At 36.7% G+C, this 16,437-nt stretch overlaps 2 protein-coding genes and 1 pseudogene across 2 annotated transcripts; 2 read left to right on the top strand and 1 right to left on the bottom strand.

Annotated features, from left to right (window-relative positions):
- The first annotated feature begins 3,534 nt into the window (after positions 1–3,534).
- LOC120174065 lies at positions 3,535–3,981 on the top strand. Its single transcript, XM_039181042.1, has one exon. The coding sequence runs from the start codon at positions 3,535–3,537 to the stop codon at positions 3,979–3,981; it is 447 nt and encodes a 148-aa protein (XP_039036973.1).
- Positions 3,982–4,479: 498 nt separating this feature from the next.
- LOC120172417 lies at positions 4,480–6,362 on the bottom strand (annotated as a pseudogene).
- Positions 6,363–10,349: 3,987 nt separating this feature from the next.
- On the top strand, positions 10,350–11,365 carry LOC120172445 (ethylene-responsive transcription factor 9-like). The gene has a single exon (XM_039179899.1). The coding sequence runs from the start codon at positions 10,372–10,374 to the stop codon at positions 11,071–11,073; it is 702 nt and encodes a 233-aa protein (XP_039035830.1). The 5' UTR covers positions 10,350–10,371; the 3' UTR covers positions 11,074–11,365.
- The last annotated feature ends 5,072 nt before the right edge of the window (positions 11,366–16,437 follow it).

Genomic DNA, 16,437 nt, shown 5'->3' with positions numbered 1-16,437 from the left:
TCTTTAAGTCTAGGGCGCAAGCCCTCCACGAACCACTCGCAAGCATCTTTTTCAGTAGGCACCAGCTCAGCTGCAAACCTGCTCAGCTTATTAAACTCACATTCGTACTCATACACAGAGCGGCTCATCTGCTTCAAACTCATAAATTCCTGCTTCATTTGGCGGATAAACTGATCTCCAATATACTTGCTTTTAAATTCATCTAAAAACAAAGACCAAGTCAACTGGTCGGTTGACATCCTCATGGTGACATTCGTCCACCATATCCTCGCCTGACCCCTTAATAAAGACACAGCTCCATCTAATTTCTCCACTTCGGAACAGTGGAGACCATCTAACATGATTTTCAAATCATTCAACCAAAGATCCGCTGACACCGGACCTTCCTCAGCTTCTCCCTTAAATTCGGGAGCTCCTAAACTTCTCAACTCTTTTGCTACATTAATTCTTGGAGTTAGTGGAGCAGGAGGTTGAAGACGCGTCAGAATAGCGTCTAACGTTCTAAAGAACGTATCTTGATCTTGCACAGGCACTCCTTGAGATGCCTGTTCTTCACCTTGCCTGGCCAGGGCAGGTGAATTACTGCTTTCAGCATGCCTATCTTCTCCCGCTTCACTTCGGGAGCTATTATGTTCGGACATCTAATAAGAATAACCACATTATCCTATTAGCAAAAACAGCATACTCATACTATACCAGATCAGAAGTTCTCACTATTTGTTGGCATGTATTCCATTTAAAGACTCCATAGACTCTGGTTTATGCCTAGAATCGGCTAAACCATAGCTCTGATACCATTAAATGTAACACCCCCAACCCATACCCGACCCGGATATGAGTCAGAGATACTACATTGACTTTAAAACACAACTCTTAATAAATAATAGTAAAATATTTGAACTTATATTAAGAGAATACAATAATATACATACTGTAATATGAGTTTACAAAAATATTCAGAGCATACACAACTTAACCCTTTAATTACATGCCAACTGCTATTACTTAACAAAATGACCTACTGATTAAGTTGCTTCTGATCTGATGGTTGCAGGAGTAATACTGGCAAGCTGTTCACCTGTCTCTTCTAATTCCTCGGATCCTACGTGTGAAACACTCACACGCTAAGTCATCGACTTAGTGAGGCAGCAATAATAAGGCAATGTAATGTAATGAAAATGTCAGGATCATATGCGATGAGATGCAAACATGTAACTAATCAATGTAGTATACTTCATCAATATCCATACCTGTAAGAGTATGACTGTAACATTCATTATTCAGTATTAATAAGTTTATTGGCCCATGATAGCATATTGAGAACCTAAGGTATTTGAGTAATGTGAGGTTGTGCACTATGCTGTCACCACAGCTCGTATAAATGCACCGAAGTGCCCGTAGAATTGCACCGAAGTGCCCGTAGAATTGCACCGAAGTGCCCGTAGAATTATGTCCATAAGGACCACGTAGAATTCTTTAAGAATCATATACATATACTATGGATCAAGTATGTGTCTTTCAAGACTTCACACAGGTTCCAAAGGATATACATATGTCCTAAAGAACCGAGTATACCCTCTACCCTTGGCATGCCAACTATACCTATAGTTCTCATCTACATAACATGGGCTTATACATTTCCCGTAGTTCATATCGCGTAGCCATAGTATTTTCATACCTTTAACACATAGGCATCTCATTTACATACCTTTATCATATAGTGCATATAACTTTTTCTGCATATTCATGTCATGCAATACGTATAATATGAATTCATGTCATATAATACATTTAATACAAATTCATGTCATGTATCATAATATGGAATGTAATCATATGTCAAAATATGGAATCTAGACTTATCACAAGTCTAGAACTGAATATACTACTATATTCATGCTATGCATATGCACTCACCTATACTTCTTTGCCTTTTCCTCGATCGATTCTACTTGTAGATTGTTCCCGAACTCGAGTAGGCTCGGTATCTACATAAACATAATTTTTAAGATGATCATCAGATGTCTATGTCTTACAATTAAGCTTTAATAGCTTACTAATTTAAAGAATTTATAGCTTAGTCTTGCTTTCTTTTCTTTCTTTCTTTTTTTTTCTCATGGGGGAATCGGTTCCCCCCCTAGGGGTATCGATTCCCCTCAAGCAATCTGGAATTTCATATACGATGAGGGGGTATCGGTTCCCCCCCTGGGGGTACCGATTCCCCTCTAACATTCTGGAAATTCATTTCGTTGAGGGGGTATCGGTTCCCCTTGAATGGGTACCGATTCCCCTAACCCAGAAATCCTATTTTTAGCCCGAAAATCATCTAATTTCAACTCAAACATACATATTTCAATCCCTTTACTACTCTTAGCTCTCATACACTTACTTAAACTAACTATTATCCATTAAATACCTCTAAAACTTAGAAATCTAATTCTCCATATAGCATTTAAGAATCCAACCCAAATTCCAATATGTTCTAATTTGAATTCTAACACCTCCTACTTCTTAGTTAGCTTCTTGACAAGTCAAAAATCTGATTCAAACATCAAAAACTCATTCCTATCAAAATTTCCCCTAAAAATTCATTTTCCAAATCATTCTCTAAAACACTTATCTTGTTGTTTTAATGTCATATAAGCTTTCCTTTAGCTTATATAACATCCAAGCTTTCATTTCCAATCTTAACAATCAAAGAAACTACTAAGGTTCAGATTCTTACCTTAATTGCTAGCCCCACGTTGAGAGAAGGAAGAGAAGAAAATAAGGAAGAATGAAGAAGAAATGGGAGGTTCTGGAACCTAAAATCACACGTGGTTATCATATATACCCCATAACATTTTATTTTAATTAAAATTTTCCTTACCAATGACCATTTGGTCCTCATCTTAATCTCATATTTACCAACCTTTATTTTTAAACTATATAATTATTCTACTTTAATCACCAAATGTTGAAACTTTGCAAATTAATCACTAACCCGGCATGGAGGATGTTACAGATATAGCGCGGTTCAGGGGACGCGCTATACCCCACGTGGCGCCAAATCAGCATATAGCGCGTTACAGAGGGCGCACGTTACCCCACGTGGCGCCAAATCAACGTATAGCGCGGGTCAGGGGCGTGCTTTACTGCTACGGGTATTAGATCGTGAAATATAATCTGACTGGTGTTAAATCGGTAAATAGACCGGTCACCGATGATATTTCGGGAAAAACGTCCATAAATTGAGGATTAATACTTATTTTTTGTGTTTTCCTCTACATGCTTTATTGGTTTTGATAAGAAGCCCATTAGTTCTGAGATAATATCATCAACGGCTACTGTTGTTTTTATTCAACAATGATGTAAGTGTAAACTCATGCTTTAGCGTAGATTGCATCTTTTTCATTGTAATGTTTCAGATATGTTGAGGCAAGATCCTCAATGCACTTATAATCTAACTGTTTCATGTAAACATTTCAGTTTATTCAAATTGATATAAGAATAAATTCAACACAATCAATCCCTAAGCATAGTCTAATTGTCTGGATGGTTTTTCTTGACACACTTCCTACTAAAGAAAGGCTTCATCGCATGGGGCTTATCACTGATTTCCATTGCGTTTATTGTGGTGTTGTTCTGGAAACAAGGAATCACTTGTTCTTTGAATGTCCTGCAGCAACTTCTTTATCGACAACTCTTTTCTCCCTTAATGGCTTGCGGTTTAGACATTTGTCATGGGAAGCTCTCTTTGATTGGGCTTGTGTTTATTGGAAAGGAAAATCCTTGCTTACTTCTACTATGAAGATTGCTTCGAATGCTTTAATCTACATCCTATGGGAAGAAAGAAACAAGAGACTTTTCCAAGGTCGATCTAGAAATGTTGAAGAAATGTTCCCTGCCATCAAGGAAATTGTTGGGTTACACTTGAGGGGTAGAAATATAAATAGATTAGAGTGTGTAATATTACTCTTTGTAATCATTGTGGATAGTTGAGTTTTGTTTGATTGCCGGTTATTTTTTTGAGTTAGGGCGATCTTGTAATCAGAATTATGATTGTTTTGTGCAGTTTTATGCTCTTTGGGTAATAAGAAATGAATTATCCAAAAAAAAATCAACACAATCAATAAGGAGCTTAGTTACAGTTTCTATTCAATCAAGCTTGTAATGATTGTGTGTGACAAATAATCCTAGCAGCGGAGTAAGTTTAATGCCAACACAATTCTCCCTTCTAAGAGAGTGTCTGTTTATAACATGGAAGTTGAGCTGGTAAAGAGCCAAGTTGAGTTTCCTAGTCTTGCCAAACCTACCTAGACCAGTAGATGACATTACACTTTGGCTCCTAAAAACTGCTACTACTTTTTTGTAACACTCCTATACTTGGATCAGACGTTCGATGGAGCAGGTTAGAGGTTAGTTTGGTTTAGTGAACAAAAACAAAAGAAACGAATGCCTTATTATTATACATGTCAACAAGAATGCATCATGTTAGTGTTTATTGGGAAAATCCTACTTCATTTAGAATGACTAGAGAACCAAATTAGTTTTTCTTTGATTCCTCCTGCCACCACCAACGCCATCTGTGACTGCTCTCATTCCACTTCTTCGGTCTCCCCTTTAACCGAGTCTTGCCCTAGATGTTGCCGGCAATACCGGATTATTGCCACAGCTATGAACGCTGTGAGAAGAATCATCAAAGTTAGCCAAAATAGAGGATGAAAACAACCTTACACATGATTTGATTGATATATTCAACTTACCGGTGAAAATACGGGTTTTTACACTAGAGAGATTCCAAAAGACTGTCGCTGCCGAAGCTGCCACAAGCTTTTTATGAGAGCAAGCTCTCCATGCATCGATGGCCAATTGTTTCATGTACTCAGCTGCATACCCACAAATTCATTTCCATCACTAAATTTCAAATACCAGAAAAAATCTTCAAATGTTGGGTGGTATAATTGCATACCCTTCTGGTTTATCGGGCCAGAGTAACAAGTGTTACAGTTTTGGCATGGTGAAGCTGATAAAAAATCCTGCTCCAATGCAAACAATGATTCCGCATCAAAATTTTAGATAAACACAAACTTCATTAACAGAGATTCAATGAAAAATTATATACCAAATGCACAAAGTCTCCACAGGGTTATAATGTGGCCATACTCGGCTCCGAGGAAAAACAATGGAGCTACCTGCAATCAGAAGAAAATCATGCTTCATATATAGTTTTCCATTTTGGTATCATCATCAACCAATAAGGGAAATTTTTATTTTGGTAATCACCTTGAGGGTCATGGATGGTTCCCCGGAGAAGATTTTTCTTATCACTGAAATTGCAAGATTTGTAGCTGGAAGTACCAGTTTAGCTAGTGTCAGAAAATCTTCTTCCTTCAGCTTGAATTCATTTCTCTTCTCAACATTATAACACACTGAGTTGGAGAAGAAGGAACGCCTAAAACAGAAGACCAATGTGGGATAGCACATAGAAAATGCTACAGGCATGAAGAAAAATGTCAGAGTTAGTGTAAAACTGCAAAATGAAAATCAATGGAAGATGAAAAGAGCAGGAGACATATTACCTAAAAGTAACACCTTTGGTAAAGCAAGAAGATAGGAAGCACAGACATCCGAATCCAAACCAGAGACTTGATTTTGCAACATCCGTCCACTTGACCATATCAGTAATCATCTCCCCGATCCGGTCAAGATTACTCTTTTCTCAATCATCAGCTTCTAAAACCATTAAAACCCAACGAAATGTCAAGAATTAAGAGACAAAAGAAGCCAAAAACCAAGATACATAGAAAGAAAAACATAGGGAAATATGCATACTTGGGGACAAACTCGAAGAAGAAAGAGAAGGGACCGAACTGGGTTTCTCCTTCTTCGGTTTCCCGCTACTCCTTCTTTTCCTTGGTTTCATCATCTCCTCCCCCAAAACCAAATTCCTGTCTTCTCTCAATTCCACCTCCATCCTCCTCCTCGACCTTCTACTGTTCTTAGGGGTCCCATATCCCAAACCACCCGTCTGGGCAGCCCTGGTTTTGCGATTCCTACGACAACCACCACCGTGCTCCGCCGCGGAAACTTCCTCCGCCATTTCGATCCTATCGGCAAGTCGGGTTCTTGATTTTCGCAGGGGAGAGAAGCAAAAGTTCGTGGAGAGGCAAAGAGCTGGTAGAGGATCTAAGAGGAAGAGGGGACGGTGAAGCTGGAGTAATTACTTTCTTGGGGGAAGGCGAAATGTGGTCCAAAGAAAGAAGTGGGATATTTGGTCTTTCTGGTTCTCCGGATTCAGCAACGGAGTAGCCGATTCTTGGTAGACGAGATGCTGATTTGGACTGAGCGTTTGAAGGTGGGGTCGAAATGGGATCCATTATTTGATAGATTGCTGATTTTCTTCGAATTTATTACGAGCTAAATTTCCGGGAACCGGTGAGAGAAAAGTCGAAGAATTAAAAGATGCGACGAGGAATCTTGGGGGTTGCGTTGAAGAAATATAGAGGGATTGTTGAAGAAATGGAAAGAGCCGTTGGAGAATATTTGATTTCTCTTTTGGAATTTTAAGGAAAGGGAAAGTGGGACCTCTCCTCACAACGGTAAGAAAAATGGAAAGGCCCATCTTGCTTTTCCTTTATCGTTGGTCCAACCATTTACAAGGTTTGAACTCGTCTACTGTATCTTATTTATTTATCGTCTTATATGTCGAACATTATGTGTTTGATTTTTCAATACGTACATTCTTTAATTTCATATAAATTTATCTTCTTAGATAATATGCAAATTTTTTAATCTCATATAAATTTTGATTATGCAATTCGCACAACTGTCGCATGGATGTTGACTTATCATACAATCGAGGGTGACATGTTAAGATGAACGAGTAAAAATATATTTAATAAAAAATATAAAATTGACACGTGGTACAAAATATATATCACACGGCAGCTAGCGGTTGATATAAATATATTTTAAAATAGATATGCTTAAAATTAATTTTTTTATATTTATTATTTACTTTATTAAAAATGTTTATCTTTAAGTTTTTATTAATGTTTTCGTACAAAAAAATTCTATTATCAATATATATATATATATATATATATATATATATATATATATATATATATATATATATATATATATGTCTGAAAAATCATCACTGTATTCTATAACTATATTTAAACTAGAATTATTTATTATATGTGGTGTGGTCCCGCGCTTAAGGTAGAATTATTTATTATAACTGTATTTAAACTAAATTATTTGGATAATTTAAATTATTAGGTGTAAATGATGGTTCACTTTTTTTTCGCCGTAACTATGAGATTAATTGTTTATTTTTTAAAATCATATAGAGTAAGTATATTTGGTTGGTTGAATAATTTGTCTATTTTTGTTCTCACCTATTTTCTTAGGTCATGAGTTATAAATTCACTAGTAGGAGCATTCTCATTCTTTTTCCTAGAATCTCTCATTCCCCTCCCCTCTAAATATAATTAAGATTATATTTAGAACTTGCAAAAAAAAATCAAGCATGTACGTTAAAAAAACATAATATTGAAAATGTCGATTAAAGAAATCATGTTGGTTTGGTTTTTTTAGTATTTTAGCCATTAACGATTGACTAAATAGTTATTTCACCTCTTATTATTTTTCCTTATAGCATTTTAGCCTTCAATATTTCATTTTTAAGGCAAAAAGACTCATATTTTATATCGTTAAGTATTTATTAACTAATGATTTTTATTGACGTATGATCTTTTTGTCTAAAAATGAAATGCTATGGCCAAAATATTAAAAAAATACGGCTCAAAATGACTATTGAATTGAGCTTAGGAGAATTTTTGTCATTATACCTGAAAATTAATCATTTTTATTGATATTAGATAATTTTTTTAATAGTATGTGATGAAAAACTAATATCAAATTGTTTATAAGGTATTTTCTGTGAAAGATATACCTCGATTGTTAAAAAGCTAATAATAAATAAGAATATATATATATATATACATAATTGTCGGTCTAAGTCTAGATGAAATAGAAAATTATATCATTAAATGCAAAATGGATCAACGTTTTTTTGTATTTAACCCGTCAATTATGATGAATAATATATGCAATTATTAATATTTTCGGACGGCAAATCGGAGATTAGTTGACAAGGACGAGGGAGTAGGCGTTTTTTTGTTTTGGTTAACGATGATTTAAGACCTTCATTTAGCTGACCAAACTCAACGACATTATGGTTGAAGAGTTGAGCCAAGTAGATATTTAATTTCACCTAAAACTTGCAAAACCCTGCCTTATTCTTTGTATTGAGACGCCATTTGCCACCACCCCAATTACCCATGGAGATAGATCGAAGAACGACCGGAAGTGATCATTTTCTAAAATTTAATTTTTTATATAATTTAATTTTTAAAAATATTATTAAAAACTTCATATAAAATTTTAAGTTTATTACCGTCACAAATTATTCGAGCATGAAGAAGAAAATGCAGGACCCAACATAACGTCATGCTTCACTTTGCATTACAAATAATTGGTCTTTGCAAAATTCAGCCCAAGGCGTAGCAGTGTAATTTACTTCACTTGACCGACTCCACCTAAATTGCGAGAAAATTCAATTCTATTATGTATAGGCTGTTGCTTAGGCTAAGGCTTGTGCTATTGGCATGACTACTTCAAAAGCAGATGTTCAGTATTTTGGACACGCTGATCATTTAATGACGGTCACATGCTGCCGGGCCAGAACAATGCCGCCCATTTTATATTGTCGAAAGATATTGAATCTGAGGTGAAATTGGTTAGATTTTTATTTTTTGGTTTATTTGATTTTGAACATTAATTATATTATTTTTAAAAAAACACCGTCTGTCCATTATTAATGTAATCAGTCAATATGATATGGCTCCATAAGAAGGTATCAATGCTTATTGATTGGAAAGTGTAATGCAATAAAATATTTATTAAAAAATATTTTTTGTTATTTTATATTTTCTCGATAAAATTTAGGGAGGCTAGAACTAAATTATATCTTAAATTATAAATAATTTTATCATCCTATTAATTTGTAATTTCTCAAATATTTAATGGATTTAAAAGTAATTGACCCTTTCTAAGAATCACAATGCCTTTGCCCCCGTCAAAATCAAATTCAAACTAACATTTGATAAATAAATCTACATGCATGAACCCAATTACTTGAATAATAAACTGATTGTTGTTATTCTATGAGTTTTTCGATTTGAGCACTATGAATGTCAAGAGCACGAGTGTTCAACGTCAAATGGTTGAGAGTTATTTTTAAACAAATATTATCTTATGCTTATCCCGATTAATAAAAAAAAATTTGACATAAATTGAAATACACGTCATTAATATTTTAAGAGTTGTGTAAGAGATTTCTAAACTAACAAAAAGAAATATATATGTCATTAATATTTTAAGAGTTATCTTTGAAATATATTGTCTAACATCTCTCAAGTTTGATTATCAAGACCTTCAAAAACAAAATGGTTTTTTAAACTAGCAGTTAACTATATGTTAAAAAAATCAAATTGAAATAACCCTTGTAATTTGAGGATTGGGATAAAATATTTTAACGTTTAAAGATCAATTTAGAATCAAATCATAGTTTGAATATTGATATAAAATATCTTGAAATTTAGAGACTAATTTAAAATAAAGATTATAATTTGAGGAGCTATTATATAATTAAATTTAGATCCTAATCTAATGACCGAAATGATTTCAATTCCACATATACAGAGTTAGGGAGATGTGCAGTCAATTAGGTGTTTGACTGAGGCGCCGCCCAAGTTAGGAGACAATGCGATACGTTGTACGAGTGTTTGTGTCACGCGGAAATTTCGAGACAAGCGGCGAGGTAGTTGATGTTATGCCGGCTTTTGCATTCACCGCTTTGCACTTTCCCTTCACGCTTTTCCCTTTTTGAGTGGATTTCACTCTCCACTTAATTTCAAGTTTCAACCTCCAACAGCCCACGTATACCCCAATCCAATGATACTAATTCAAATTCAATTAATTAATAAATCTACTATTTATGGGTTAGTGGGGAGCGCGTTGAGCACGACCGTTTTGGGAAAGTGGGGAAAAATGACAACCCTCCTTCGATGCTTTTAAGTGATGACTGATGATCAATTCAAGTGACTGACAGTATCAGCTAATATTCGGAATTTACTTTCCTACACCGACAGTTAAGAGAGAGAAGAGCTTAGGATCAAAGTCACAGATGAAGCGACGCGTGTCCACTGCGCTTCTCCCTTTTGTAGCTTCTGTCATCTGCTCCTGCTTCTATTTATTAAGACTGATCCACACGCATTTGACTCAGAGCAAAACAAAGGGGGAAAGAAAGCTGTTGCTATGGCTCCCAAAGACAAAAGTGGAAGCAAAATCTTGATGAAAGCAAACGTTAATGGAAATGTTAACAGCAACAAAGAGGTGCATTTTAGGGGTGTAAGGAAGAGGCCATGGGGGAGATACGCCGCCGAAATCAGGGATCCCGGCAAGAAGAGCCGTGTTTGGCTCGGTACTTTTGATACGGCTGAGGAAGCTGCCAGAGCTTATGATGCGGCGGCACTTGAGTTTCGTGGACCTAAGGCTAAGACCAACTTTCCTTTACCGGATGAAATTATCAACTACGTGAGTGACAACAAGATCCGGAACCAGAACCAGAACCAGAACCAGCAGAGCCCTAGCCAAAGCAGCACGGTCGAGGAATCGTCCAGCCCAACGGTGGCGCGTGAACTCAACACTGTGACCGGAGCAGTATCTAGATTCCCTTTCGCGTACCACCAGCAGCTGGCTCTGACTGGTGGAGTTGCCAATGGTAGGTTTGGCGGTGTGGCTCAGTCGCGGCCGGTTCTCTTTTTCGAAGCGTTGGCGGGAGCTGAAGGAGTTTCTCGAGTTTATCCCGTTCGGTTCGAGCCTGTCGGTGTTCAGTTGGGTTTGGAATTCGCCGGCGTTGACCGGAGTGAACCGGACTCCTCATTGGCCAGTCCTTGTAAGGCAAAGATACCAGCCCCTGCTCTCGACCTCAATCTTCCTCCTCCGGTCGATGCTTGACATTTTTCAATCTTTTTTACGGCGTCATCTTAATCCTCTACATCTGAAGACGTAGGAAGCTTAGAAAAAAAAACAAAAAACTGATATTAATCCGTGTATTTTCTAATCTTTTTAGCCACGGTTTAATCCTTACTCTGATGTAAATAACGACAGTAATTTGTGTTCTATTTTAGCAACCTAGAGGAAAATATTATACATTATCCTAGATGTTTTTGGTGTTTCCTCTCAATCAAGATTAACCATCACTTTATTTCCAAGATTAATTTTTGAAATATCAAATCTTTATTATTCAGTTCTTGGCACTTCAAATCTTCTTATCAGATGATGGATACAACCCAATAGCTTAAAATAGGATTCAAATAAAGAGAAAATGACTCGGCAACCGTTTCCCCAACCAATTCATACTAACAGTGACGATATTAAAAAAAAAGGAAACAAAGAAAGCTCCAGTTCAACGTAAAAAAAGCAGCGATCAGGCGAATAAGACGCGTGTTGGCACTTGACAGATGGTGGTGGCTTATGGTAATAGCCGGCAAGCGGCAGGCACGTGTACTTTAATTAGATTTTGGTCGCCCAATTAAATTGAGGGTCGATTAATAAAAAAAAATATTTTTAAAAATATATATAGATACATAATTTAAATAAAATATTAATATAATAGAAAATAACCTAAGTGACCAAAAATTCTATATAATATACGATTTTAACTATTTTTTTCGGATTTACCAAAATGACCAACAAAATCGTAATGCGATCGCTAATTCGCAACGCGATCTCCATTATCGCAAATCAGTTTCCAGATTCGCAACGCGATTATGACTATCGTAATGCGATTTTCCAATTTCGCGTTGCGATTTTCCCAATTCGCAATGCGAATTAGGAAAATCGCAATACGAATACGTAAATCGCAATGCGCATCTTACTATCGCAATGCGATTTACATAGCGCCATTCGTATTAACGCGTATTTTTTTTTTCAAATTCCAAACGCGAATTTTTTTCTTAATATATCGGAAACTGAACCGCCCACAGTAATCGTAACTCATAACCTCAAACCTAAAATCACAACAATCAGTCTCATCTCCATCTTTCACTCTCTACGGCGAAATCCGTCCCCATCTCCGAAGATTTCCGTCCCCATCGCCGGCGAAATCCCTCACAACCATTCACGGTCAGAAATCCCTCACAATCATTCAGAAATGGAAAATCAACCTCCGATGGTTAGTTTTTTTAATTATTTTTATTTTGAAATTTTTGCATTATTTTAGGTTTTTCATATTGAAATTGATGATAAGTTTACTGGTAATTTCAATAATAGATTAACCATTTCACTTAGCTTTCTTATTAAATTCATTCGATTGCTGCCAATACTGCTAAACTGTTTAGCATGTGAAGTTAGTATTTGTCTTTGTTTTGTCTTTTGGTTGAAGTAATGCAGAAGAAGAATAGTTTCGAGAATGAAAATCGCAACGCGGAAATAACTATCGCAACGCGAAATGAAAATCGCAACGAGATAATCGCAACGCGAAACCAAAATCGCATTGCGATTTTTATTTCGCGTTGCGATTCTCTTGTTGCGATAGTCATTTCGCGTTGCGATTCTCTCGTTGCGATAGTCATTTCGCGTTGCGATTCTCTCGTTGCGATAGTCATTTCCGCGTTGCGATTTTCATTATCTCGTTGCGATTTTCATTTCACCAAAAGACAAAACAGTGTTGCAAATTTTAGTTTCAATAATAAACTACTATTTATGTTTATTGTTTTTGGTATATCTTCACAATGTAGTTTTTGGTATATCTAACTTGGTATGTTTATTGTTTTTGTAGAAATTTTTTTCGGCTTCATTGACATTAAGAAATAAAGTTAGCCTAGCCACTACAATTGCTTCGAAGCTTTCACCTGCACAAAGAAAATTATTTGAGGAAACCTGCTTCGGGCCATGGCTGAGAGTATAGAATCCGGGTGGAGATGCTAATTTGACCCCATTTGTGTCTTCAGACCATGACTAGCGATCTACCCGACAGTATACAACGTGGTGAGGAAGAGATATGGTTTCATTTTCCACCGGCGTATACTTGTTTTGGGCGGAAGGAGTTCTGCTTAATCACTAGTCTACGATTCGGACAAGATGATGTAGGCCGGTACACTCGTCATATCACCCGCCCATCATGGTTATCCAGTGTTTTTCTTGATGAGTCAATAGAGAAGTCGAACTTAGACGTCGACGACATTAAGAAATTGTTTAATAAGAAAGATGGTTTTACTCGGATGAATGACGTCGATGTTGTCCGAGTATGCCTTCTACTTCTTTTGTATGCCGGCTTTTTAGGAAGAGAGGCCAGACAACCTATTCCTCATGAGCTAATATTATTGGTAGAGGACCTAAATGCATGGAATCTGTTTCCGTGGGGTTCGTATATATGGAAAGCTACCTGGACTAAGTTGTCGTCTGCCTTTGATGACCGCAAAAGTTTGCGGGGGCGATGGGTCGAAATACACTTTGTCAGGCTTTGTTTGGGCATTTAAGGTAAGAATTTCTATATAATGTTTTCAAAATTATAATTAATTATTTAACAATTACTAATGTTTGTTATTATATTGTTTGTAGATTTGGATATTCGAGGTTTTCCTCAGCATGCGGACATATGCATTAAAAACCTCAAATGATATTCCTAGGGCTATTTCCTGGAAGAGGAAACGTCTGTTGGATTGGGAAGACTTAATACCATATGCGATAATAAATAATGTAAGTTAACACAAATACTAACATATATAAACAAGTTATTAATAGTAGACGTTTAACTTTGTTTGAGTTTATATATTTTTAGGAGGCCAACACTCCATTACAGAGGATGACACCCACGGAGGCTTAGCTTGCCACTGATTGGTGGCAAGCTAGTCAGCGTTTTCTTGATGGCACGAATGATGAGTAGCCTCCACTTCCTCCACTTCGAGAGCCATCACCTCACCCAGAGCCATCACCTGATATTAAACAAAGACAAATATGTTTCAAACTTGCATTGTATTCACCCAAGTCATTATTCTATCATAGTTCACAAAATGCATCAGATAACATTCCAGAAGTAAGCACTTATATAAACATTTAAAAGGACAACATATATAAACATTTAAGAAGAAGAATAGTCTACTTTCGCAACACGAAACTTACTTTCGCAACACGAAAATGACTATCGCAACGCGGAAATGGCTATCGCAATGCGAAATGAAAATCGCAACGACAAAATCGCAATCCGAATAAGTAAATCGCATTGCGATTTTCATTTCGCGTTGCGATTTTCATTTCGCATTGCGATTTTGTCGTTGCGATTTTCATTTCGCATTGCGATAGCCATTTCCGCGTTGCGATAGTCATTTTCGTGTTGCGAAAGTAAACTATTCTTCTTCTGCAAATTGAAACTTGAATGGATTGCATTACTTCAACCAAAAGACAAAAACAAAACCAAAAACAAATACTAACAAAAATAGTTTAGCAGTATTGACAGCAACCGAATGAATTTATTAAGCAATCTAAGTGAAATGGTTAATCTAAGTGAAATTACGAGTAAATTTATCATCAAGTTAAATATGAAAAATCTTAAACTTACCTCGTTGCGTAGAGTATGAACCTCATTCTACAACGATGCTACCATCTCATGTAGAGCGGCTACCTCACCGCGTAAAGTAGACACCTTAACACGCCATGCACCATCGTCTTTGCGTAAAGTACCGACCTCCTCACGCAAGGAATTGACCTCATCACGTAACTCTCCTAACTCATCCCGTGGAGGTGGAGGTGGAGAACAGGGAGATAAACATCGTGGCATCTTTGTCGGTCGCCTATCTTGCGGTGATGGTGGAGAAGAGGCTCGATGATGTGATAGAATAGGTGATGGCTGTCGTTGTGGAGGTGTATAGTTGGGTCGATCAGGTGATGGCTCTGGGTGAGGTGATAGCTCTGGGTGAGGTGATGGCTCCCGAAGTGGAGGTTGCTCATCATCCGTGCCATCAAAAAAACGCTTACTAGCTTGCCACCAATCAGTGGCAAGCTCAGCTTCCGTGGGTGTCATCCTCTGTAATGGAGTGTTGGCCTCCTAACAATATAAAAGCTCAAACAAAGTTAAACGTGTACTAGTAATAACTTGTTTATAAACATATGATAGTATTTATGTTAACTTACATTATTTATTGTAGTATACCGTAGTAAATCTTCCCATTGCAAGGTCCGTTTCCTCTTCCAGGAAATAGCCCTGGGAATATCATTTGAAGTTTTTATTGCATATGTCTTCATGGCGGGAAAGACCTCAAATATTCAAATCTACAAACAATATAATAACAAACATTAGTAATTGTTAAATAATTACTTATAATTTTGGAAACATTATATAAAAATTCTTACCTTAAAGGCCCAAATAAAGCCTGTCAAAGTGTATTTGGAACCATCGCCATGCAAACTTTTTCGATCATCCAAGGCAGACGATAACTTATTCCATGTAGCTTTCCATAAATACGAGCCCCACGGAAACAGGTTCCACGTATTTAGGTCTTCTACCAATTTGATTAGATCATTCGGAATAGGTTGTCTGGCCTCTCTGCCTAAAAAGTCGACATGCAAAAGTATTATAAGGCATACTCGGATAACATCGACGTCATCCATCCGAGTAAAACCATTTTTCTTATTCAATAATATCGTCAGGTCTTCCACGTGTAGATTCGGCCTCTCCAGCTCAGGAAAAACCCGGGATAACCATGATGGGCGGGTAATGTGTCTAGTGTACCGACCTACATCATCGTGTCTGAAGCGTAGACCGGTGATTAAGCAAAACTCCTCCCGCCCAAAACACATATACGCCGGTGGAAAATCAAACCATATCTCTTCATCACGACGTTGTATAGTATCTGGTAGATCCCTAGTCATGGTTTGAAGAAACAAGTGTGTCAACATCGCATCTCCACCGGGATGTTGTACTTTCAGCCATGGCCCGAAGCAAGTATCCTCAAACATTTTTCTTTGTGCATGTGAAAGCTTCGACGCAATTGTTTTGGTCAGGCTGACTTTATTTGTTAAGGTCAATTGAGCCGAATAAAAGTTCTACAAAAACAATAAACATACTAAGTTAGATATACCAAAAACTACACTGTGAAGATATACCAAAAACAATAATAAACATAAAGAGTAGTAGTTTATTCTTCAAACTTAAATTTGCAACACTATGAATTTCTTATTTGTCTTTGTTTTTTGGTTGAAGTAATGCAATTCATTCAAGTTTCAATTTGCAGAAGAAGAATAGTTTCTGAAAATGAAAATCGCAACACGAAAATGACAATCGCAACGCGAATTTGACTATCGCAACGAGAGAATAAAATC

This window comes from Hibiscus syriacus, unplaced genomic scaffold (genome assembly GCF_006381635.1).
Source record: "Hibiscus syriacus cultivar Baekdansim isolate YM2019G1 unplaced genomic scaffold, ASM638163v2 tig00003041_pilon, whole genome shotgun sequence".
Taxonomy (NCBI): domain Eukaryota; kingdom Viridiplantae; phylum Streptophyta; class Magnoliopsida; order Malvales; family Malvaceae; genus Hibiscus; species Hibiscus syriacus.
This window is presented reverse-complemented; position numbering and strand designations above follow the sequence as displayed.

What these genes read in the sequence shown, in the direction of transcription:
- LOC120172445 (XM_039179899.1), top strand. Translation starts at nt 10,372, where the DNA reads ATGGCTCCCAAAGACAAAAGTGGAAGCAAAATCTTGATGAAAGCAAAC.
- LOC120174065 (XM_039181042.1), top strand. Translation starts at nt 3,535, where the DNA reads ATGGTTTTTCTTGACACACTTCCTACTAAAGAAAGGCTTCATCGCATG.